Source organism: Oncorhynchus mykiss, chromosome 2 (assembly GCF_057628025.1).
Source record: "Oncorhynchus mykiss isolate SJ-2025 chromosome 2, ASM5762802v1, whole genome shotgun sequence".
NCBI classification, from domain to species: domain Eukaryota; kingdom Metazoa; phylum Chordata; class Actinopteri; order Salmoniformes; family Salmonidae; genus Oncorhynchus; species Oncorhynchus mykiss.
In genome coordinates, this window is record NC_143023.1 from 32,227,238 (window position 1) to 32,252,637 (window position 25,400).

Here is a 25,400-nt window from a genome sequence, read left to right on the forward strand (position 1 = left end):
TAAAAAAGTTGCAGTTGTGAAATGGCAAACAATTACCATACAGTAACTCCACAGTATGCCATTTTTCAATGAAAAGTAGGCACAAGGCATAAAATAAGGAGCAAGACTTAAGAAATTACATTTATTTATACATATGCAATCTAAATATACACATGAGAATTAAATGTTTTAAAAACCTAACCTTTACTACCCAATTTACTATTGGGAATGCCACAAGGGTGAAAAAAACTCAGCAGGATAATGACTGTTCACACTGTGAACCTTTTGGCTGTGGTAATGGCACCCTGAAACTTTCCCCACACCTCCCCTCTTTTGCCAATCTATCAGATCTATAAGGGCTAGCATCCTCCGTAGTGCTTACTCTTACCAACATGACAGAACTACACACACCCAGAAAAAAGAGAAAATAAAACCATACAAAGAGACCTGGGATACTCTTATGGGATATCCCAGAAGGCATGATACTGTTCCAGTTACAATGGAGTTAATTTACAGTAAAACAAGCCGTCTTGTGTACATCAGAGACCCAGCAGCGGGCAAGGCTGAGTGCCCTTACTACCCATCTCTTGCAACATGAGCTGTCCATCCATCCAGGACAGCAGGGAGGGCTCCACTGAGACCATGGTATATGACCAGCACCACTACAACCAATATCCCCCCATCACCCTCCCATATCTCCACAGCCACAGGGAAAATGACAGCAATTCAGGTAAAACAGAAAAAAAAGGATGGTTCACAGCGGTAAAGGAGCAAGACTGGTTTGTTAGCAAAGAAGATAGGCCTGTGAGAGAAAAATTGCTGCGCACAAAGTACTTTGTAATGGGTTTCATCAGAAGAGCAAACTTTATTATGTGTAAAGACAAAGGGAAGTCGAAGTGCACTGATAAAATGGACATGAAAAGTTCTCCACGGACCCCCATTTTGTGCAGTTTAGATTGGCCTGACATTCGACCAGGTACATTTGGGATGAGATGGCATAACTCCTCGTTTCCCCATTAGCCAAGGGTAGTTACATTTAATAACTCCCTCATAAAAGGATTTGATTACCAGTGAAATCAAGAACAAAAAGATAGAGGACACCCTTCATATATAGTAAGCAGCTTCAGATCAAACCCACCCAGTGTTGCATGTTAGCACATACCCTTTGGTCAAAGAAGACCTCAATATATAGTGTTAAATAAATATCATTGGGACAAACTCAAATAAGTTTGGGAGGAGCTGACTGACAATGGAGAGGGGGGGGGGGGGTTACACTTCAGTGAAGTCAGGTCTTCACTGCCGAATCTTATTGCCCGTTTGCTATTGAATTGGGTGTGTTCACAGGCTTATTAATTGAGCTGACAATGGGCGGGGATCAGTTCACAATGAGTGAGACAAAAACTGTGTAAAGATATGGCGGACCATGCCCTAACATGCTCAATTTCTCAATTCATGTAAATGAATTCAAATCATGTCCTCTTTCATATTTAAAACCGATCAAGTCAAGGCATAACCATAAAGCTTATTGAATTAAATGGGGACAGACTTCAGAAGAAACAATGCAAAGAGGCTACAGAAACACTCGGTTGCCCCCCCCCCCCCCCTTTGTATCTCTCCCCTTGTTTCTGTCTGCCTGTATCCTTGTCTCTAGGTTTCTCTTCATCTCCCAGTCCTCCCTCTCCGTCTACCTGTCTGTCCCTGACTCTCCCTGACGGTGGTGAGGCCTCAGTTGTTCTGGCAGCAGGCACTCGACTTGGCAGCGTTCTGCGTGGGCTGCACCGTGATCGGCACCACATTGGAGTTGGGCGAGAAGTCGGTGTCGCTGCGGCCCGTCATTTGCCTCTGGGACACAATGTTGTAGATGGCTGCAGGAGACAGAAAGAGACAAGTGAGAACACAACAGTCGCTGTTGGGTTGTTAGGTGATGAGAAAGGGAGTGTGTTTCGTCAAACACTACAGTGGATACAAAACTCACAACAAGATGGTAATGCAATGGGGACCTAACAGCATTTCACTTTCCAGGGTTGTGTAAATAAATACCAAAACAAACATAAAAATGGAGACAAGTTGTCATAGAAACCAGCAGCACCCTGTGGCTCCTAGGGACTGAACTTCTGCACCTTTCCTAGGATTACTCGAGTCTGGCATGCAAAACTAACTTCAGACTGACTCATACATGCCACTGACTGATGGTGAATCCCCAAGTCACTTCCCCGCCTCTAAATTAGCAAGAGCTTGAAAACGAGCAGACAAGATGACCTAAACTAACCCTTGATCTGGTATTTCAACAACTGGCTACAGTCAGCATGCTTCCCGGGTCAGGGAGTCTCTAGTTCAATTCCTACATGGCTGTGTTTGAGCACTGTTATGCACTCTGTTCTCCTCTCTTAAATTAGCTAATTAGAACTATCATTAGCTCAAGTTTCTATGAATGAAACATTTGTTGAAGAGTAGAATTACTAATTGTACAAATGCAGGGAGTGGGAATTGTATGTGGAGGGGGAAAGCAGAACACAAATAGCAGGGAGCATGCTGACAGCCATTTATCAACTGATTTTAAGGCCTCAGTGAGAGGCTTGTTCCTCAGACACTCTTGGGTTTTTGAGTTGGCCGTTGCTAATTTTCTATTTTATGGCGGCCACGCATTAACAAGGGCCTTTCTAAGGTGTGGCTAATACGTCACTAAGTTGCTCTTGTAGAAGTACTTAATGTGAGTTGTTCTGGGTATGAGGGACTAAATTGTGTCTTCCTAAAACGATGAGACATCTGGAAAGCTCATATTTGCATTCCAATGTACATATTGCAACCAGACCCAAAATAAATGCTTTAGTGGTTTCCTGACAAACATCAGATCTGATTGAGGATCACACAAAGTGTGATTGTCTGAGTGTCCTTTGAGCATGCCAATTACAGATGCTTTTGACCTTAATAAAAATGTCAGGTCCTGTTCAATTTACTGCAGAGTAATCTTACAGTAGAGGCCTCGTAATAACCTGGATTTTGCTGCCATCTATTGGTGGAAGATGAGTCACCGCTGAACAAATGGAGTACAAATAAATAAATATATATACACTAAAGGAACGTTTGGCATGGCCGTTAATATAAGATGATGTGTGAAGGGGGGGCCTTTACGTGGACAAGTGACTCTTTTTAAGCCTTTTAAGTGTTAGAGTAGGCCAGCTCTTTCACAGGATTGATTTCAAAGTTGAACAAACCATAGAACCCTATACATAAAAAATAAATGTAACAATTTCCATCGAAAATGTTACAAAAACATTTACAGGAAGAACTGTGTAGATACAAAGTTTAGTAACATAATAAAACTGAGGGAGATTTTACCATAATTCTGCAGTTGTTCCAATAATAATTTACTGATTAATAATCAATGGTTTTTGTTTGGCAACCATTTTAAAGTGAAAAATTGGAGTAGCAGTGTAATTCCGTAACGATGGAACCGCCCCTTGTTAAATTCACAAGCAGTTCTAGTGTATATGGTAGGCTGTGTACACTAACCTGTGAGAATGGTCTGGAAAGCCAGCTCCACATTAGAGGAGTCTAACGCCGAGGTCTCCAGGAAAGACAGTCCATGCTTCTCTGTGGAAAGTGGATATTTTTTTTTTGTTTGTTTTTATAAAAAAAAAAAAATTAACTCAGGCATTATTCATTGTCCGTACTAGTAGGCACTTCATAAAACAGCCATCCAGTCATTATACGTCACCAATGAGGCTATTTTCAACAGCCACCACAGAATAGGCTAACTGATAAAAATGACATGATGTCGATGACCCTTTCTAGTCGTGCTGCATGAGCCAACCCTGGTGACAAATCAATAACAGAAATTGAACGGGAGCCTGTGGTATCACATGGCATGCTTGTTTACTCTACACAATGACGTATTCTAGAACAATTCCATTCAAGAACAATTCCATTCATTCATATATAGGCACTCTTATCAAGAGCAATTTACAAGTCAGTGTATTCCATGCATGAAATAAGACTCAAGGTCATAAGTAAACACTTGAACCATTATGCAGAGCTACAAATGATAAGTGTGATAAGCTGGAAATGTCACATTGGAGTGTGTAGAGTAGCTAAAATCAACAGTCATAATGGAGCCAAATCAACTGGCTTTTTTTCCAATTGCTGGGGATGTGCATTCAGAACCAGAAACAGCTGTTAATCACTGACAGAGGCAGCCTGATAGGAGTTCTGTTGTCTCCACATCAAAGAGCAGCCCTAAGGGGGAAGTAGACAGTGACAGAGAGTGGAGGGCATTCCCTTGTCCACTGCGAGGCTCAGGTGCATCACTTTCCCCAGGCCCAGATTATTTTTGAAATGTGTTTGAAATGCCCTTGTGCCAATAGGGAAAGCAAGATTATGGTAATACTTATCAAAAAAATGGTATTGTGTTGTTCAACTTGCCGCATCGCTTTATATCCACTGCTATCGCGAATAAAAAAGTAAAAATTATTGAGGGAGAAACAACTCTCCTGTACTGTCCCCTTGGCTTGTAATGCTGTAGTAGAATCAACACAAACAGATCAAGTAGCTATAAAACTAGTTGATGTAAGGGTACCTGCCAAGGCCTTGGCCTCGTCCGTGGGCACGGCCCTGAGGTGGCGCAGGTCACTCTTGTTGCCCACCAGCATGATGACGATGTTGCTGTCAGCGTGGTCCTGCAGCTCCTTCAGCCAGCGTTCAGCGTTTTCATACGTCAGGTGCTTGGCGATGTCGTACACCAGCAGAGCCCCCACTGCCCCACGGTAGTACCTACACAGGGGACAGGAGAAGGGAACTAAGTGTTACTGGGAGCAGCTGAGCATTGGCTGAGTCAATGGAGTGGTAGATTTAGTTTGTCGTTCCCTACATGAAATGCTATTGCATACATCATAAGCAAAGGACTCAAAGTTGTCAACAAGATGAGAACATTAGTAAATTAGCAGAAGTAGGCTGGAATGTTCTGTACACACAAACATCCACAATGGCTGGGTTTACACAGGAAACCCAAGTCTGATATTTTTTCTATTAGTCAGTCATTTGACCAATCCCATCAGATCTTTCAGAGCTCATTTGTGAAAAGATCTACAGGATTGGTCAAATGACCAATTAGTTAAATAAAGATCAGAATTGGGCTGCTTGTCTAAATGTTGCAAATATGTCAAAAGATGCCTGGCAGACAGACAAAACAGAGATCTCTATGCGTGCAAGCTGTGTTAATACTCACGCGGAGGTGATGGCTCTGTAGCGCTCCTGTCCTGCCGTGTCCCAGATCTGGGCCTTGACGGTCTTGCCCTCCACATGGATGCTGCGCGTGGCAAACTCCACCCCAATGGTGCTCTTGCTCTCCAGGTTGAACTCGTTACGGGTGAAGCGGGACAGCAGGTTACTCTTCCCCACTCCAGAGTCCCCAATCAGCACCACTGGAGCACAGAGAGAGGAGCGAGGGCATGAGTCAGAGACACCACCAGAATAACGATACAATATGTTACCCACTGTACAAGTGTTGACAACTTGTTTCCTACGATGTAGGAATAGGAACACTCAGTGGCGGTAAAACAGGTCTGACAAAGACAATCATGGTAGAAGAGATGACAGCTCCTGATTGGATCTAAGAGCATTGTGCCATGTGTCTGCTGCTCTGTTAGTGATTAACGGTCTACTGAGAGGGCCTGACTGTACTTGACTGTAGTTCAATAAACAATATTTGTGCAAAACAGGCCATCTGGCTTGTTTTTGCTATAGACAAAAGACCCACGACACGAAGTTTCAAACTTTGTGAGGGAGCGCCTAGGCTAAGTATGGTCATGAATGACCAAAGATTGATTTAATTGACCAAGAAGATGATGCCATGTGAAGTTCAGCTTATTCACTTTGCAGCACCACCTCTGAACCCTGCCCTTGTGCCAAATGTTTCATTGCTCCATATGTTCCCGTTTTGACACCCATTAATTTCCAAACATAAACGGGGGTGTGTTGGGAAAGAGGATTTTACAAGGATTGAAATCCAGGTGAGTCAGGAGGAAAATCCTAAACTCATAAGCTCACCACCTTGTTATTAGGAAATAGGAACTGGTTGTGTGTTGACGAGGCCTTATTGACACATCTCCCACAGAATGTAGGCAAAGCTCATCACATGAAAATACTACAGTGGTGCAGCAGACACAGGTAGAAACCTGCCTACCAATTGACAATTGCGCCGACTGACTCAAGCTAGGAGAACCTAACAAAAGTGAACTTGTTCCACAGGCAATTCATCGGCAACTCTCCATATAAGTTAGTAACATGAGAACTGTGACTTTGTAGTTCCAAGAATATCCTTGTCAGCTGCAAGAAGGACTCTGAACTACAATTCCATTAGACTAGCCTATCTTCCGGTCACGCTATCTGGTAACCGTGATAATACGGTGGCTGAGGAACAAACAAAAGCATGATGCAACTTTTAGTGTACTTGTCACCAGAAACATAAGATCACCAATTTAGGCTACGGTATTGTGTAGGCTGCATTTCAGAGTTCTAAAGCTACAACCATTATTTCATTATTGGATGCCATCATCACATAGCTTAGGCCTAAACAGTCTATTCCCTCTTCCTTAAAAATCTCAATTCTGGCCTCCCGAGTGGCACAGCATCACAGTGCTAGCTGTGCCACTATAGATTCTAGGTTTGAGTCCAGGCTCTATCGCAGCCAGCCAAGACTGGGAGACCCATGGGGCGTCGCACAATTGGCCCAGAGTTGTCTGGGTTAGGGGAGGGTTTGGTCAGCAGTTAAGTCCTTGTTTCATCATGCACTAACAACTCCTGTGGCAGGCCGGGAGCCGTGCACGCTGACACGGTCACCAGGTGCACAGTGTTTCTTCCAACACATTGGTGCGGCTGGCTTCCAGGTTAAGTGGGTATTGTGTCAAGAAGCAGTGCGGCTTGGTTGGGTTGTGTTTCGGAGGATGTACGGCTCTCAACCTTCGCCTCTCCCGAGTCCGTAACCGGAGTTGCAGCGATGAGACAAGACTAACTACCAATTGGATACCACAAAATGAGGGAGATAACAGGGTACAAAAAATATATATCTAAATTCTATTTCCCAATACAGTATAAATAAGTTATTTTAAGTAGGTCTATCTTATCTAGAAGTCAAATCAACAAGAAAGCATTTCATTATCTGTAAAGAGAGCACTCAGTTTAAATAAGCACTCAGTCATTTAAACAAGAAAGCTGGTCAACTTGCTGTGCAACATTTACAGGCTCCTTGTTGGAAGCAGTGATTCAACCACTCACCTGACTGACTCATGCCTAAACAGTGAGGGTGCAGTAAAGAAAGAAACTAAACGCAGGAAACTGGAGGGGGAGGAACCTACTGGTTATGTGGCCTACTGACAGTCCTCACATTAGGCTCTATGGGGCAGTGCATTCTAGCTGTGTAGCACTGAATTCAGATAATTGTGCTATTTGGCCAGCACCAAGGTATTTTATCTGAAAGTGAAGTTATGCTCATCTTCCCTACTGTCAGAGCCCTTCTGTATAGGGACACACACACTCACTTGAATCATGCAGGTCTTTCCAGTTTGACAACGCATGTTCAAATGTAGAACCCCAAACAAACAAAGGACACTGTGCACTTTATTTCCCTTGTCCAGGACAAAACAACCCACAATGAAAGTAGTTAGTGTAAGTAAGTACAGGGGAGCAGTAAGTATCCACTATCATTGTAAAATACCAATTGTTGCTGTATTCTTACAAATGTAGGCCTACACATTCTCATATGTAGGCCAAACAATAGGCTACAGTGCATGTGCACAGAAAAGTCTGGGAAAGGTACGACTAGACAACATAGAACCCAAGGACCAGACAAGTCATGTTGAGAAGGGGCCAATAAGCTTTCACTCTATGCTATCGGTTAGATTAATTAGGTATAATTTGGCCAAGGTCATCTTTACTCCACTTCATTCAGATGTAAACAGATCATGGAGATGACCGCTTTCTCTAAACCCAGAGTGACCCACCACGACACCAGGTCAATGGAATGCCTACAAACAGAATAGTGCTTAAAGGCTAAACCATGTGGTCACTGGTCACCTTAGGGCAATCGGTTTGAGTAAATATATTTTGAGGTGTCATCCTGCCATAATCAGTGGGCTATATGACTCCTGTTGACCAATACTTCCTCTCCTGATGATTGCGTCATAGGCCTACCACAAGATGACTAAACAGATGTCACTTTGGATAGCTTACATGGTGCTTATTAAATGTCTGTGCAGTGAGTGCTGTTGCAATCAACTAGCCTACTACACAGTTGTATCCACATTTCTACTGAATTGAAACAATAGTTACAGAAATTCAGAGTGAAGTTGTTACTATAACTGCTACGCATTACCTTATGTCATTGAGAATTGATTTTGGCAGCGCTCGTTACGTAGTTACAGCAACACAGTCCGATTACTTTTGACAGGGCGGAAGCGGCGACAAAATAAATGTATTATATTGAAATCGGTGTGGCGCTGAACCGACTCTAGGTCGAAATGACTACACTCACGACATGGCAATGCCCTAGTAAAGTATCGTAAACACACTCACCTTTGAAAAGATAGTCATATTCGTCTTCTCTATTCGTCATTTCTTCAACGTTTCTACCTATGGAATGTGAAATGTTCAAACCCTCCCGTGGTGGTTTCTCTGTTCAATTCGACAAAACTTATTGACCATTTATCTCGCAACCGACCGCTTCGGTAGAACGAACAACCGGGTCAAAAAGATAAATTATCACTATGTCAACGTCTCTAATATATTATTCGACTATAGGTCTCATATTTGACTGTGAAATTTTAAAAGACAACAAACTACCTTTCACAAACTTTCGACTCCTCTTCCCTACCACTTGTAATTTGCCATTTCCGAGCGACGTAACATCGAGTTTCTAGCCCCGCCCTTTACCCAGTTTCGACTGGCCAATCGACGAGAGATACCGGTCACTGGCTTTCCTGTGATTGGTCTATTTTGTTGTCATTCATGATTTGCCTCCATTGAGCCTACTCATCGCCTCTTGGGTGATGTCTTCAGTCTCAAGCCTTCCAGGTATGCTGATGCTGCGTTCAGAACAACTGGGGACTCGGATCTCGGAAATCTCCGACTTCGGATATCAGTGCGTTCAAGACAACTGGGAACTACTGGCACACAGCTCGGACACCCATGCATTCCCCACAAGACATGCAAACAGAGGTCTCTTCACAGTCGCCAAGTCCAGAACAGACTATGGGAGGCGCACAGTAATATAGAGCCATGACTACATGGAACTCTATTCCACATCAAGTAACTCAGGTCAGCAGTAAAATTTGATTTAAAAAACAGATAAATACACCTTATGGAACAGCAGGTACTGTGACGCAACACAAACATAGACACATGCATACAAACACGATAACATACGCACAATACACACTTGGATTTTGTGTTATGATATATGTGGTAGTAGAGTAGAGGCCTGAGGGCACACAATATGTTATGAATGTATTGTCATGTTTTTAAATGTACTACGATCTTAATTTTGTTGGACCACAGTAGTAGGCAGCAGCTAATGGGGATCCATAATAAATACAAATGCAAAACTCAGGAAAAAATAATTCTGACTGGGACAAATCTTTTTGAAAGGTCATCCAACTCGGAATTCCAGGTCGGGAACTCGGACCTCTTTCTACAGCTCCGACGTCAGGATTTGACCACATTATTTCAAAGTTCCCAGCTGTCTTGAAAGCACCATGACCCTCAGGTTTAATGGATCCTTAGCACAGTATCATAATGACATCACAGCACTGCAGCACTTGAACTGCAGGCTATGCTTATGCAGCTAAATAAATGCAATTAATATATACTTTTGTGTCTGGATGTAGGCCTATTTATTGTATTTTTTTGCACCTTGGGTCTGAAAAAAAAGCACTTTACAAATTAAATTATTATAGGTTTAGCTAAGGACGACTTATGAGATCAATATGGTCAATGTCTGATCATTAATGGGATATCTTCATTATAATCAAAAGTAATCCCCACAGATGGAAAATGTAGGCTATTCCATTATGTTCTTGTCTATCAGTTGCCATTTGTGTATTGTACTTATTGCCATTTTTAGATGTATTATTATGATGAATTGGCTATTATTGTGAAGGAAATCAAATGTAAAAACTGATAATTATAAGGCAAGTAATAATGAACCTGGCATTTGAGTGCAAAAAAATATTCCTGTATTGTTGTAAAATCACCCCACAATAAGAATACGCCGTTTTGGAACAATTAAAGCAAAAGATAAATTACATGTAACTGTACTTTAAGTAAACAGAGCACAAACAACAGTGACAGCAAATTTAATTAATCAAGCTTTGTGTAAAAACGTGGTTTTGGCACTTGTTGTCCAACCTCAGCCACTAAAAATGCAAATATTCTGTACATCAGTTGACTACCTTTAAAAATAAAATCATCCTAAGCAACATTGAATTTTTGAAGTTTACACAAAAATGCTGTTTGATATATTTTTATATTCAAATGATTGCTGGATTATTTGGGGGGGAAATGTACCCCCAGCCATGTACATACACATTACATCATCTTTAGGAATGGAAAACTCATTCTGTCTGCCAACATGTAACTATGTCACATCAGAGTGGTCTTGCTCAGCATCATTCTTTTCAATCAGGCTTGCACCCTTTGGGCACACTAACTAGAGGAAGATGGAGTGCTCTATTCCACATGAGGGGGTGGTTTGTCCCATCAGAGGTTCCTACAGCAGGGCTTCTTCTCTTCAGGGTCGCCTGCAGCTCTGGGGACGGGGCTGGCCAGAGACACGGCACTAATGGACCCCCGGGTCACTTCTTTACTGCTCACCTTCCTGTGAATCTCTGATGGAAGAGGCACAGGAATAGTGTGAATTCTGGTGCAACAAACAGTGACAAAAAAACATTGACCACAAACTGCCAGTGACAACTGCTTACACAAAACAATAAACGTAGCACAAGCATTTTGTTCTGCAATGCCAACTTTCCACTCAGTTTAACTGATGAATTACTGAGCATTGATTGCACTACTTTTACACCAAAAAACAAGGTTAGCTAGAGAGCTAAAAACAAACAAATCAATAATAGGGTTGGTACTGTAAATATATAAAAGTCAATTACCTCCAAGGACATTTTGGAATGCAGTCTCAACGTTTGTGGACTCCAAGGCTGATGTCTCTAAGAACAATAGGCCATTCTTTTCTGCATAGAGCAAGAGAGGTAGTGTTTACTGAGTATTTTCTCAAAATGTAGGTTTGTCAAATTTGGGGTGAACTAGTGACTCAAGCCCAGTGCTTGACATGGACTGAAATAGGTGCTGGTACTCATTTTGGGTGCTGATATTGTTTATATTTACAGTAGGTGCAGGAGCTCAACAATACCTTTGAGCTAATATTCTATAAGAGGAACAGGCGCTCAAGCAGTAGAACATTTGCGGTGGCGATACTCAGATCTCAAGTCAAGCACTGCTCAAGCCACAAATTTGGACCAATAAAGGCTATTGGCCGTTGGGAATATTAGTATATTAACAAGGCAAAACCACAATTCACTATATAAGGGAACAACATTTTGAAGTTTGAAGTTTATGCAATTCATTATGTTTATTACAATGGAGTCATTGTTATTATCCTAGGATATATTCATGGTGTCAGAATCTTGGCAGCTGTACCTGCAAAGTCCTTGGCATCCTCAGTGGGCACTGATCGCTCTGACCCCAGATCAGTTTTGTTGCCCACCAGCATGACTACGATGTGAGGGTCTGCATGGTCATATAGCTCCTTAAGCCAGCGCTCCACACTCTCATAGGTCAGATGTTTGGTGATGTCATAGACCAATAGCGCTCCAACAGCTCCTCTATAATAACTAGGGAGAAAATATGAAAAAATATGTAACCTGATGTTTTTATTCATATTTATAAAGTATGTGATGGGTGATGCCTCGGAGTATCCATACCCCATTTTTCTCTTGAAATGCCATGTAGGCCTCCATAGTACGATACATTGAACCGACAAAAGCATTGTAATATTCTAATAGACTTGGTTTTTGATTGCAGAAAGACATTTCTAGGGAAGGAAATGTGCATGAGGGAATTATTCAGTAAAGTATTTACTAAACTCTTGACAGAGAAGAATTAATCCTGCTGTGGTATAACATATCCTCAGATTTTCCATGTCATTAAATTGAATGGACACAGTTTTATTGTTTTGAAACGTGTTTCCATGCCATTAACCCTTCCAGAGTCTTTATAAAAGAACAAGTCAGGAATAAGTCAGAGAAGAAAAATGTTTGGGTCTGGATGTGTATTGAATATGCCCAGCCATAATGGATATTTAGACCAAAATGCACAAGTAGTAAATGACTGGAACAGTGAACCTGCTGTTTGTTCTTCCAGGCTATCTGGGCAAAGTGTAAAACTAGTGCCTGTCCACGTGGAGTGTTTGGGCCTATAATACCACCCAAGATGCCCACACAATAGTGAGAAATGGTCAGTGTGTGTGTGTGTGTGTGTACGTGGGTCCACAGTTTCACCCAGATTACTCACGCAGAGGTGATGGCCCTGTACCGCTCCAGCCCAGCCGTGTCCCAGATTTGAGCCTTGATTATGAGACTTTTCAGTTGAATTGTGCGTGTGCTGAACTCCACCCCGATGGTGGTGCGGCTGTCGTGGTTGAACTCGTTCTTGGTGAAGCGGGAGAGCAGGTTGCTCTTGCCAACGCCAGACTCACCTATAAGAACCACTGGAGAAGAAAGAAGGGGGAGAGGAGGGCATGAGTTCTAGTGCACCAGAAACATGTTTGAATATGTGCTTTACATCCCCAGTGAGTCTCTATTATGTGAATGAAGGGGACTAGGTGTTTCATCCTAGATGTAGAACACTTTATATTGCCATAGTGCAGACGTACAATAGTATCAGGTGTAGAACCTCAAGGTGCCATTTCAGGGCACAACACATATGGAATTACAATAATGAGAGTAAGTAATGTTTTTTTTCACACAAAAACAATGATTCTTCAATGTATCTCTTTCTTTACTGTTAGAATCTCACTCATGTCAACCCATTGATTAACACCAACTCATAACTACAATAAGGCTGCTCCCTGAACTTCCTGCAAATAGCGTAACTCTTAGGTGAGGCCTAGGTGTGTCCTCAAACAGCCCACTCAATATCACTAACCCTACCCTAAACCCTCAGTCTTAGTCTGCTGCACATTATATCATTAGTACTCTCTTCACAACTGTGTTCTATGACAGAAACAGCACCACACCCGTGCAAATAGTTACTGGGACAATTATGTTAAGTGAGGAATGTAGAACAAACCATCTGAGAAGTAGCATCAAAATCATGGCTCAGGTGTCTTTAAAATAAATGATCATGCTTGTTCGTGTTAATTATCATCTAGGAAATGGGAGCTAATATGTTATTATCACGCTGTGTAGGTTAAGAGATATGTAGTATATACAGTGATGAGTAGTCAGTTGTTGAAGAGAACCAAAGGAGAACCAGCCAGTGTTTGTGTGTGTGTGTGTGGGGGGGAGGGGGGGGGGGGGGGGGATTTATTGCATTGCTCTTGGGGAATTTCCTGTAATGAAACAAGCCTTCAAAAGAGGAAGCAACTAATAAAATCAGGTGGTACAGTTCACACTGATACTTCCCTCTATCTATCTTGCTGGGAGCAATACTGAGTCCAAACAGAAGAGGTACAAGGAACAATGATGCCCCCCTATATGTTTCAGTGACTCATGTGTTTGCTTCTAGAGTGTGAGCAGCTGACTCAGAAAGACAGCCTTGGCCTACTTGACAAACATATAGGAAAATATGACCACATGTCACAATGATTTCAACACAGCTGACGGAGCTGAGCCAAACACCAATTTCTGCTTTAATCTCAACCATGAGAATGTGAGCTGAACCAAGATAGGCATCCAAGTTCCATGGCGCACCAGCAAGAAAGATCTAAGGAAACCAAGAATGTGATAAACGGCAGTGTGCAGAAGGTTAAAAAAAAAGTGACATGTTTATTCAGTACGGTCACCTAATACATATTCTATTTATTGCCCTCCAAACCACTAGTGGGGATAAGATTAGCAAGCATTGAATATCTTCCCTGCATGCTGATTTATGCTACAGAGCTTTTAACAGGCAAGAAGATATTTGTCAAAAGCAAAAATGTTGGGATCATGCCTGTTCATGTTCCCAGACTTACATTCTAAAGCAACTATCCAGTTTCTGGTCTCCGAACCCAGTTTAGATTTAACCTGAGGTGTAAAACAGGCAGCAGGAAAGAACGTTAACGAGATGTTCTACTTTGGTTTGTTTTGGGTAATTGTTCACTCCATTGGCAGATCATTGTTCTGCTTTTGTTTTTTATTAGGTGAGATGAAAAATGTTGCCATTTCCCCCTCCCATACTCAGTAACCTCTTATGCAAACAATATCCCTGGTTTCCATGGCAAATAGGATAAGAGGCCTTGAAGCACTTTACTGGCCTGGTTTGACTTTGTTCTGAGGCAAAAGGGTATTAAGTAAGTTGCGGGAAAAACTCCTCATTTAATAATAATTCAGATTTACTTGAATTGATTTATGACTGAGCAGTTCCCTCAACTTATTTACATATAAAAGCTTCATTTACGTTTAGACAATCAAAGCAGGGAATCATTTAGATTTTACTTCATGATGTCTGGATGGTTTCAAAAATAAAGCTATAGTAGAATTAGGCCTAGTCCTTCGTTCCAGAATGAATGGCAGAAACTTCCATGTGGTTCAGTGAAAACAACATTATACTTCATCAACATCCCCTGGCCCAACTAACTGGGTTTTTTTGTTTCCCTAATCGACAAATCACTTCACCTCATCATGCACATCCCCACCTCCTCTACCATGCCTGTAGCATATAGGACTTAGTAAGTCATGTAGTGAAACAGTACACATGCTTCTCTGGTGTGACTATAGACATAATGGAAAGAGTGATAGGATAAAATATTCAGGAATGTGTGTTTTCATGGAATGATATTGACAAGCTTGTGAAACTCACCACAATAACAGTTGGAGGTCAAGAATGTATTCAGTTACATACAGAAATAGCATTCAAGTTCATAGAAATAGCAACATTCTTGAAGTAGCACTGTCTTGACTTGTAAAATACCAACAGTAGCATATTAATGAACCTCAAGGTTAGATGCATTCTTAAAAGTAATGGATAAAACTCCTAGACCTGGGCTCGTATCCACAAAGCGTCTAAGAGTAGGAATGCTGATCTAGGATCTGTTCATACAGTCATATTCATCATGACCTAACATGCTAAACAGATCCTAGATCAGTACTCCTACTCTGAGACGCCCTGTACTACAGGACTGGCGTAAACATAATTGGCAATATTTCTTGAGTGTATGCACTATGCAAGGCAACTTGCCTTGTTTCAGGACACACCCTAGACTTTTTCTGTAATTTCAACACAGGTGTGAGTGACCTGCATCATTTCTGGGTGGTAGATGTGTTACTAACAATCTACGGTGTGCTTTTGATACTGTGCTGGCACTTAGCTTCTAGCCTTAGCACACACACCAAGTAACATAATTCAATGGTTGTCTGTAGTGAGCAACACTGCACTAGCTCTAACTACAAAAAAAGTAGTTGACATATACATTGTATCATCATGGTGGCTCAGTTAGTAGAGCATGGCACTTGCAACACCAGGGTTGTGATTTCAATTCCCATAAAAGACCAGTAAGCAAAAAAGTCTGAACATGTATGCAATCACTACTGAATAAGAGTGTGTGCTACATTATGTAAATGTAGGACATCAATCTGTTAAATGTGAAAGAACAAGGACTCACCCTTAAAGACAAAGTTGTAGGCCTCATCTGAACCCATGAGGTACACCTTCAGTGGTCCAGCTCTCAAGAGTGTGAGGGGAGAAAGGAAAGATGACACTTCCCCAGAAGCCACTCACCCTAATCTTCAGATTTAAAAGAGCCGCACAAACACTTTGCAAGTCACCTGTCCCCCTCTACGTTTAATAGAAACCTAGATTGTTTACAAGGAACTTGCTCCGCTGTGTCATCAGGTAGTTCTGCTGAGGAATGATGGGGGTTGGGGGAGTGGCTTGGTGTAAGTCTATGGCAGGTTGAACAGGTAGGACAACCACATGAGCAACTGTGTGAAAAAAAATAGATACATGCCACCTGCTGGACAAACCAAATGATTGCCTTCAGGAAATTACTGTTTCCCTATCCCTTTTACATGGCGAAAGACAACCATTGCTTCCTCTGAGGTGTATTCACAGGACCTACCTGTCAAATAGAACCTAATTTATTGCAAAACGTTTTGCTACGGTATGCAACTAATGAATAAACCCCTGGTTCTGTTCATCTCAAACCAGGAACACAAAGTAACAGCAAAAGGGACCTAGAAACAGTATTGATAAAGTTCTGAATTGACAAACACAAATATATATCAGTAATAACAATACTGTCAAACAACTGACAAGGTAATGCAATATTAGGTCTGTTCAGCAAACCTGTAACGTCAGTTCTGCAAAAAACTCCTTGGTATCCCTGGAACTAAAAATCTAACATATGAATCAAATGGTTTTATGTATTTCATATCTTTGAAGACAAATACATATTGATTTTTCATTGAAAAAAAACAGTTTATGGATAGCCTGTTACAAAAGGATATCATAAAGGTTATTGCGTGGCAACAACAGACAAATGTAATATTCTGACTAGGGTAAACAGCAAATGCCTTAAAGTTAATGTGTCAGCATTTTCAGCAGTTGAGAAAGGAGTCCTCTTACAGGCAGTGAAATTCATTGAAGATTTACATAGCCCGCCTTACACAATGTGCGAACTTGACATTTGAACTGCATGCCACAAACGGCCAAACTACTAAACTCAAGCATTAAGTTAGAGCATACGGAGTATAAATACAGTAATCAGAAGACAAATACTCAGTTCATTCATACACAGACTGCAGCATTTCATGAAGACCAGGTGAAGCATTCACATAAGCAACAAGTGTTCATGTATTATCACGGGAGACAAAATTGAAGACAACACTCCAGCCAGACTTCCCCTATGATGCAGCAACTTGGGTTAAAGGTTCCTCCAGGTACAGTACCAACGCTTCAGCCTAGAAATACCATACAGACAGGAGATATATGCTTAGTATGGTATGCAGACATGGTCTGTGCTCGTGGCTCTTTAAATGACATACATACTTGTTCTCTTCAGGAATTAGTCATTGGTGTTTTGTCATTTCAAATACAACACAATTTGCACACCAATGTCATCCACACTCAAAGTATTCTTCCTCACCTTGGCTTTAAGCATTCCAAAGCCCACTGTCTCTTTGGCATACATGCACAGCAGTAGGTTAGCTACCCGTGTGATGGCCACCCTGCCTTCCTGCAAAGATAAGATAAGAAAGGAATTGATAAAAATGCATGTACATTGAATTTCAATTTACCTTTGGTGGTACTACCTCCCAAGCTGCCAAATAGCCTAGGTCATCCTTTTCTACCACTATTTAACTAACGTTATCGGGCATACAGCTTAATTTCTCTGGAGCCTGACTGTGATACTCAATGGATAACCAACGCAAGGCAGAATGATGTAACAAACATTTTGTTCATGCATGGTAACTAGACCATATAGTTCAAACTAACCATACAATCCATCAGAATGAATTTCAGTTTATCTTCGTTAAAAGCTTGATGCCCGTTCTTGTCATAGGCCGACCAGATGTTGCTTGCAATGGCAGCGGTCACTCGAGCGTCAGTGTCCCCATAGCCAGAGTAAGCCAAAAGAGACCCTTCATTATTTAACAATCTGCGGGGAGAACATGTAAATAAGTTAGCCAGAGAGAGTGTTAGCTAAGACTTACCTACATGTAGGTAGCTGTCGTTACAAGTCATCTTAAGAACAAATAATTAACCAATTTAGCTAGTTAGCACGCTATATTCACGTGCCTCTGCCACTCAGAACTTACAGTGTGCTTTGTACTCCGCTTGTATTTGCCTGGCTGAGAACTTGCGTCAATGCTTTTGGCCGCAACATGGTTGGAGTGAGCAATACTTTGCAGCAACTGAATTAATTTAGGCGAAATTATGAAGTGTATTTTATCATCCAATTCAGTGACTTCTTCTACAACAACACAATCCAGTCAGCTGACTCCTTCAACTTCCTGATACAAATCGTAATGCATTATGGGAAGGACAGTGGGTGCGTTCCAGACGATTGAAACCGGTCACTGGAATAATATATTCAAAGTGCACCTTTTCAGCTCAGATCTGCCCCAATTATAGAATTGATATCCTTTTCATGTTGATCCTGAGATGTTAAACACTTGTCAGAGTAAGAGGACTGGGGGGGAATTTGTATTAGAAGAACAGAGTTAACTGCAGTATCCTGACTGTGGCTAATTGCCATTATTGAAAGGAACAAAATGGCATATCAGTTAAAAATTCTTAATAGCTACCCCGAGTAATCTCTTTGCAGAGGCCGGATGAGTCTAACACTAGCATTGCTTTAAACTTCACAGCCCAAGTATAATTGATGAGACTGAACTAGCCCGTCATGTTTATAACTTACACAGCTTTCCTTTAGCCACCATTTTAGACCAGGATCTTCAAAGTTATATGAAATTATCATAAATTGAAGATCTAAGATATCCATGCTTATTATTCATTTGGTCATCATGGAGGAACATAAACGAATCCAAGCTCCACTCTGGTGAATGTTAAAACAGCTTAATTTCCATTAAGATACTTAAATGTTTATTACAGTTCACAATTTAGATTTTCAAGCTTGGTCCTTTAATGAGCTACCAAATATGCATGGTCACCACTAACTTTCCCACCTCTCAGACTACACACAACAAATCCCGTACACGTTGAACAAATCATCCATATCAAGTTCATGTAATTTCATAACATAGACAATGTAGACTAGTGTTAATCACACACCTGGTCCTAGAGGGTTGCAGTCAGTGTGAACAGGCTAAGTCTACAACACCAACTACTCATCAAGATCATGAAAAGCTGAATCAGATGTGTTTGTGCTGGGCTTGCACTCAATTTCAATTTTACTTTGCCAAAAGGGTGCGGATTGGCGTAAGCTTGGGCTAAATGGAGTTTCCACCACATTTCTCACTGCAGTCCAGTCTAGTGCTTTTAAATCTGAGGTGTGATGAACAAGTGTGCATTTTGAGAAGGATTGATCATCTGAATTCAGCATAGGGTACATCCCTCCAGGATCAGGAGTGAAGACTACTAGACTACTAGTGTAGACCATGCTTTTGAACTAAATGAATCACCACCACACTTGAGCACATTTCTTGAAAGGTATTATTAGAATAGATAACAGAGTGAAGGGACTCCAAGAAAAGGCAGAGCTGAACAGATTTTCTTTAACTGTAGGTACTGCAACTAATATGTATGGGTTTAAGAAAAATAATTCTCTATGCCATTAGTACACTTTGTCATTATAGATTCAACAAATTATTTTGGAATATATTGCTGAAACCAATACATACATTTTTATCAGGCACTACACCACTGCTTGTATGAAAATACACAAAATGGTTAACGTAAAAGGTGTCTGCATTTTTATCATTGCTCAGATTAAAAACATTGAGGTCTGATCACTTAACCAGAGCCTAAACTGTTGAAGAATTTACACTCAATAGCATTCATTGACTCAATGAAGCATTAACTCCAGAGCTAACCAAGCTACCTTGCTTGACCTTCCAATCTGAAAATCATCCCTTCCAAAAAACCTGAAAGTGTAAGCAAACAGCTGAACCAGGGGCGCTATAGTGCTCAAACAGAGAGTCCAACAGCCTGTATCAGTTTTGAAGGAACACATCAAAATGTCAAGAAATTCTTAAAGCAGAAGGTAAACTGAAGGTGAAGTGGTAAAGAAAAGAGAAGGTAACTTCTACAGCTCCTATAATAAATACTAGCCAATCAGGCATGATAGAGTGAAATTAAGTAAAAACAAGCAGGCTCTCATGAAAATAAAAGGTCAGAGGAATCCCTCATTCTATGATTTCAACACTCACATCCCTCCAAATTTCAACTTGTTACCAGCTAAACACAATCCATTAATATGGGTTAAGTTGGCAACCTCATGCATTTCCAGCAAATGGGCACAGTCATTTCAGAAAGAGTCTCCCATAGTCAACAGAGGAAGTAGTCATGTTAGTGGTGGCGTCATTTTGCAGCGATGTCATCATTCCACAGGGTTGATATGAGGTCTCTCCAATAGAAACTTGAATCTGAACACCCACTTCCTGCCCCCATATCTTTCCTACGATTCACAGATCAGCCAAAGAGATGAATAGTAATTGGAATTCAATTGAGTCTATCTGAGGGGCTTGTCAGACTGTGATGGACTGTGTTCATTTGTCATCTCCCACTCCAGTACCCCCCCTCCCTAACCCTTCTCTCCCGGTAATCTCAAGGGGCTAAGGGAGTTAGGAGGGCTGGGAGCCCAGCAGTCTCTCAATGGCAGCATTGATGTCTCCCCCCGTGGCGATGAGGGCCTGCAGGTTGGCCTCGCGGTTGATGAAGCCCATGGCGCTGAGCTGGTCCAGTTGCTGCTGAAACCGCACCTCCGGGGTTAGAGTCTGTGAAAGGGAGCATAGCCAAAGTCATTTTTATATGAGCCTGCATGAAAAAAATGTTGCTAGGGTCCTATTTGAGTGACTGTTAGGAGACAAGTCTCAGTGCCAGTATTAATTGGTTTTAGGTCAATGAAGCCAGTTGAAACACAAAGCTAATGCTAACCCACTGGACAATAGCAAAGTATAGTTACCAAGTAGAAAGTCAGAAATTGTGTTTACAGCTCAATGACATACCAATGAGCCGCCTCCTCCCCCAGCAAACATCTGTAACATCTGCTGCATGAGCTGCTGCTGTTGCTGGGATGGGTTAGTGGCAGCGGTGGGATTTGAGCCCTGTGTTGGGGGAGGAAGGTTTTCTGGGGCCACACTGCCTCCTGTGGTTGGAGGAATCACTGGGATCTCACCAGGAGCCAAACTAGGAGAAGAACCATAGTTAACCTCTCTGGGATATTCGGGACGGTAGCGTCCCACCTCAACAACAGCCAGTGAAAGTGCAGGGCGCCAAATTCAAAACAGAAAATCACATAATTAAAAATCAAACATACAAGTATTTCACACCATTTTAAAGATAAACTGTCCCAAAGAAGTTAGTGGCATCATCAAGAAAATCAAATGTATAAAGCACGAGTCTCTCCAGTAAACATCTACTGGATAACAGATGGTACAGTACCTGGGCATGAGCCCGGGGGCTTCTGTCTGTAGGGTCTGCAGGCCCTGCTGGATCTGCATGAGAGCCTGCATGGCCCGGGGGTTAGTCATCACAGACAGTGACTCAGGATTCTGCATCTGTAAAATAACCACCCATTTGGTCAATCCAAATTATGTTCCAATTAGGTCACAGTTAGAAACTCAATGCCTTCCATAACACTCTGTCATCTTTTTCTTCTTTTTGTCACTATGTGGAACTAAAGTGCATAACTAGAGACAGAAATCTGACCTGTTGGAGAAAGACCGGCATCTGATGTCTCAACTGTTCCTGTAACTGTGTGTTTCCGGCAAAGAGGGGGTTGTTCAGCATTGCCTGAGGAAAATAGTAAAGGATTAAGCAATGATTCTACTCATCACACAAAATAGCCTAGAATATTCATCTTATCAGTATGATTCAGGACTTCTGAATCCTACTGCAGAGAGGGATAAAGTTGTGCAGACCTGCGAGGCGAGTTCAGGGTTCTGCGCCAGCGACTGCATCATACTGCGCATGTAGGGCGCAGACAGCATGTTCTGCATGAGCTGGGGGTTCTCAGAGATCTGCTGCATCAGACTCTGCATGCCAGGGCTACCGAATACACCTGGACAGATTATAGGGAGTGGAATGAGAGAAACAGACGAATCAGCTAAGCAGCAAAACAAGGGTTATACTCAAGGGTGGTATGTTAATACAGATGTAAAGGGAAATATAGTTTTGCAGATTGACTAAAAGGTGAAAGTGCTTCTTCTGAGGTAGTGGTCTTACCATTGCCCAGCCCAGAGGTGTTGATGCCCAGGGGGTTGGAGGCACTGGGTGCAGTCCCGCCAGCAGAGGAGGTTGTTGTTGTGGAGGCGCCAGTCCCCCTGCTTTCTGAGGGGGACGTTCCAGGGGGTCCCCATGGGTTTGGTAAGGGTTCCCTGTTCTCTGTTCTGGAGGGCTGCACGCCAGAGTCTAAGTTGCCCCCCAAAGCAGAGAAAGGATTGTTTCCAAACTATGGATGAAAAAAAAAAGTGGACTAAGTCACACAACCGGACTTGATTCAAGACGATTGTCTACATATGGTATTCGCAGGAATAATAGCTACCTGCTCTCTAGCGGCACTGAACATAGGCTCCTGGATGTCTGTGTACATCCTCCGGAGGGCGTTGTATCCCCCAGGAATGCTCTCCAGGTTGCTAAGCGCCCGGTCCTGGTTACGCATCATCTCTTGCATCATGGCTGGGTTCCTTGCCAACTCCATGGTCTGAAGAGAGGGAGTTAACATTATGCATCTTCGCATGAGCCCCCTCACATCCATTCCTCCCACCATTTTGAGAGTGGTGCAGTCTAGTTTAAGGGTTTGGGCCTATGTACATTTGCAATGTTACAGACCCCCTTTTACATTTAAACTACATTGCAAGCTAACTACATAAAAAAGCTAAATGGTTGGAGTAATATGCTCTTCAAGCATCGGTTCTTTAGAGGGATTCAAGTAAAGACAAGACACACAATGATAACCCAAAACCAAGTCTATTACACCTTGGGAAAAGGACCCATCTGAGCACCAAACCTGACCTGTCTCATAAGTTCAGGATTGTTGAGCATGTGGGAGATCTCAGGGTTACGCTCCATCAGCTGCTGCATCTGAGGGTTGGTCACAATCATCTGCCTCATCAGGTCTGGGTTAGACATCATGTTCTGCACCAGAGGGTTGTCCATGATCTGAGACAGCATCTCCGGGTTGGACATCAGCTGTCTCTGCATCTGCTGCTGCATCTCCATGAAGTTGGCTGAGCCCATGCCCATGCCTGACAGGCTAGATAGGTCACCAAACCCACCTATGCAGACACAAGGGGGTGGTGGATTACTGGAAGGATATAGGTTAATGCCTAGTTGTGTGGATGTTGAGTAGGTGTAAGGCGATATGGTCGTCTTTCTGTGAGATGGTTTAGTGGGGACTGGGTCACTAACTGAGTAAGTTGGGTGGCTGTGTGGAGGCTGGGGTAGGCCCAGTGCCTGGTGTTGTGCTGGCATTGGGCACTGCGCTAGGATTGATGCTGCTTTCGGCCTGGGGGGTCCCAGAGCTGGATGCAGAGGACTGGGATGTGCCACCAACTGTGGTCCTGGAGAAAAAGCAAGGTCATTATCAACCTAAATGTTCCCATTATCTATCACTCACACATACAATGGTGTTACTAGAATAGTGGGCAAGCAAATCATCTTACTTGGGAGCAGTCTTGATGACAAGGTGAACAGTGAGTCCGTCCTTGATGCCGTGTTGGTTCAGTGTGTCTCCATCCTTTAAGATTTTGCCAGCAAAAATCAACACCAGCTGGTCCTTCTTGGCATTAAACCTTTTGGATATCTCCTCTTTAAACTGTATGCAAGAGACAGAATGAAGTGGCCGGTGAAGACAAATGGGAATAAAGAGGATAGATACACACCCAAATCATTCAGTGTTGGTAAAACATTTTTTTAAGTTATATTGGCTTAGCTATCTCGAAATCTATCGTTAGCTAGCGAACTACGTGAATCTGCTAGCTGTCGCTTTTAGTTTTATAAGAACCATGAGGTAAAATGTTAATGGTTTAGGAAGTCACCAAATACAGCATTAACCATGTCGCTAACCGTAAGATTACGATCAGATTCCAGAGGGTGGGTATAATTTGTGGAACCTTCCAACATGAATATGTTCCATAACAAGGTTGCCCACAAACAACGCATACAAAGTTGTATATCGGCAGAATAAGATACCGGGTAGGGTGTGGGCTATTTCACAAAATGTTTCACTCACCACATTTACTCCGAAAACCGTCTGTCCTCACTCTGGTGGACAAACATTAAGAACAAGCTACGTGGTGAGTTGATGCCTATTCCGCAGCTAGTTAAATTGATCATGCTACTGTATGCGTTGTTTCCTGTTGGAACGTTCCACAAATTATACCCACCAGTTTCCCAATTGGCTTTCGCAATGGCCGGAGCCTCCATTGGCTAGCCGGTTATCAGCTAGCCTGACCGCAGCTAAAATTAGCTAGCTAGATGAGACTGACAGCGACAAACGTAGCTGGCTAGCTTGCTCACAAGCTAACGTTAGCTAGTTACGTGGTTAGCTAGCTCATGCTAGTTATATATGTATTTATTCATTGCCGATTGTGTAAAACACGATTCAAACTACCGATTTAAGGAAATGGACAAGGTGAAAAGAAAGATTAATAGTTGGGAAATTGGGATAATTCTTCCCACTTAACATCGTAAACTAGCTAGGTAATAGTTAGCAAGTTGGCTAGCTAACTTCGATGTATGCTTGTTAGCCACAGCATGACTTGCATAACTGACTGTGTAAATAAATGCGAATACCTGTGCGACAGAAGAATCCTCCGAGATCGCTATCTCCTCTTTATCTTTCGGAGTTTTTACCGTGACCACGATCATGGTCCCGTCTGAGGCAGCATTTTCAACGACGTTGGAATCCACAGTGGGATCTGTGCCGCTGTTCTCCGCCATCTTTACACCTCTTCAAATTCACTACATCCAGAGAGGAAGAGGTGAAGCGAGAGGTTTTACTCAGCCCAAAATATGTCCACGAAAATACGATTCATTTGTATGGTCATTGAGGTTCAAATTTGGTTAACAAAATGTTGTATATTTTATTTGCTATGTGGGGGATTATTTTATCAATAGAAGTTTCGTAATGGTGTACGGACGTGGCATTTCGGCATCTTTGAAAAAAAACGACTTCATATCGGAGTTGTGCCTGTTGTCATAGAGATAGATAGAGGACTCATCATATATACGTTCAAGCATGGACATTGCCATATTGAGGACTTCTACCATTAAAGCGGTCAACTAGGTGGGGATTTCTATGAGTTGGGAGCAGTTAGCCGATGAAGAAGACAATTTACTACTTTAAAATGTAGATAGACTCAAGGTGCTGTCACAGACACTATAATCGCACATACAAAGATGAGTCCTATATCTATCTCTATGGTCTGTTGTACACACTCGTTTCGGGCCTTTCATTGGCTAGAATGTTCCCACCTGCTCTCACATCGCCCGCCTTCCATCTTTGAGAACATGTATTTCCATTGTTATAGCGG

The 25,400-nt window shown here is 42.2% G+C and overlaps 4 protein-coding genes and 1 long non-coding RNA gene across 7 annotated transcripts; 1 reads left to right on the top strand and 4 right to left on the bottom strand.

The window, feature by feature from the left end:
* Positions 1–107: 107 nt before the first annotated feature.
* Positions 108–9,064, bottom strand: LOC110487493 (ras-related protein Rab-11A). 2 transcript variants are annotated; one of them, XM_036946207.2, is made up of 6 exons: positions 8,815–8,895; positions 8,548–8,604; positions 5,204–5,399; positions 4,556–4,749; positions 3,493–3,573; positions 108–1,844 (listed from the first exon to the last, which is right to left on the bottom strand). In XM_036946207.2, the coding sequence occupies exons 2-6, from the start codon at positions 8,585–8,587 to the stop codon at positions 1,705–1,707; spliced, it is 651 nt and encodes a 216-aa protein (XP_036802102.1). In that variant the 5' UTR covers positions 8,588–8,604; positions 8,815–8,895; the 3' UTR covers positions 108–1,704. The 2 variants fall into 2 exon arrangements, with proteins under 2 accessions (XP_036802102.1, XP_090053187.1); XM_090197061.1 differs by having other exon boundaries at positions 8,548–9,064.
* Positions 9,023–10,448, top strand: LOC149985054 (uncharacterized). Its single transcript, XR_016486040.1, has 2 exons — positions 9,023–9,288; positions 9,619–10,448. It is a non-coding gene; the product is annotated as an uncharacterized LOC149985054 (long non-coding RNA).
* Positions 10,310–16,095, bottom strand: LOC110487486 (ras-related protein Rab-25-like). Its single transcript, XM_021559423.3, has 5 exons — positions 15,845–16,095; positions 12,553–12,748; positions 11,680–11,873; positions 11,133–11,213; positions 10,310–10,856 (listed from the first exon to the last, which is right to left on the bottom strand). The coding sequence occupies exons 1-5, from the start codon at positions 15,879–15,881 to the stop codon at positions 10,729–10,731; spliced, it is 636 nt and encodes a 211-aa protein (XP_021415098.2). The 5' UTR covers positions 15,882–16,095; the 3' UTR covers positions 10,310–10,728.
* LOC110487507 (ragulator complex protein LAMTOR2) lies at positions 15,996–18,221 on the bottom strand. Its single transcript, XM_021559432.3, has 4 exons — positions 18,000–18,221; positions 17,677–17,839; positions 17,327–17,416; positions 15,996–17,141 (listed from the first exon to the last, which is right to left on the bottom strand). The coding sequence occupies exons 1-4, from the start codon at positions 18,065–18,067 to the stop codon at positions 17,085–17,087; spliced, it is 378 nt and encodes a 125-aa protein (XP_021415107.2). The 5' UTR covers positions 18,068–18,221; the 3' UTR covers positions 15,996–17,084.
* A 548-nt stretch (positions 18,222–18,769) lies between these two features.
* On the bottom strand, positions 18,770–25,086 carry LOC110487525 (ubiquilin-4). 2 transcript variants are annotated; one of them, XM_021559445.3, is made up of 11 exons: positions 24,661–25,086; positions 23,529–23,680; positions 23,275–23,426; positions 22,879–23,141; positions 22,409–22,567; positions 22,090–22,315; positions 21,786–21,925; positions 21,574–21,657; positions 21,307–21,422; positions 20,871–21,051; positions 18,770–20,639 (listed from the first exon to the last, which is right to left on the bottom strand). In XM_021559445.3, exons 1-11 carry the CDS (start codon positions 24,805–24,807, stop codon positions 20,487–20,489), a joined length of 1,773 nt encoding a protein of 590 aa, XP_021415120.2. In that variant the 5' UTR covers positions 24,808–25,086; the 3' UTR covers positions 18,770–20,486. The 2 variants fall into 2 exon arrangements, with proteins under 2 accessions (XP_021415120.2, XP_090053168.1); XM_090197042.1 differs by lacking the exon at positions 24,661–25,086 and adding an exon at positions 24,098–24,332.
* Between the last annotated feature and the right edge of the window lie 314 nt (positions 25,087–25,400).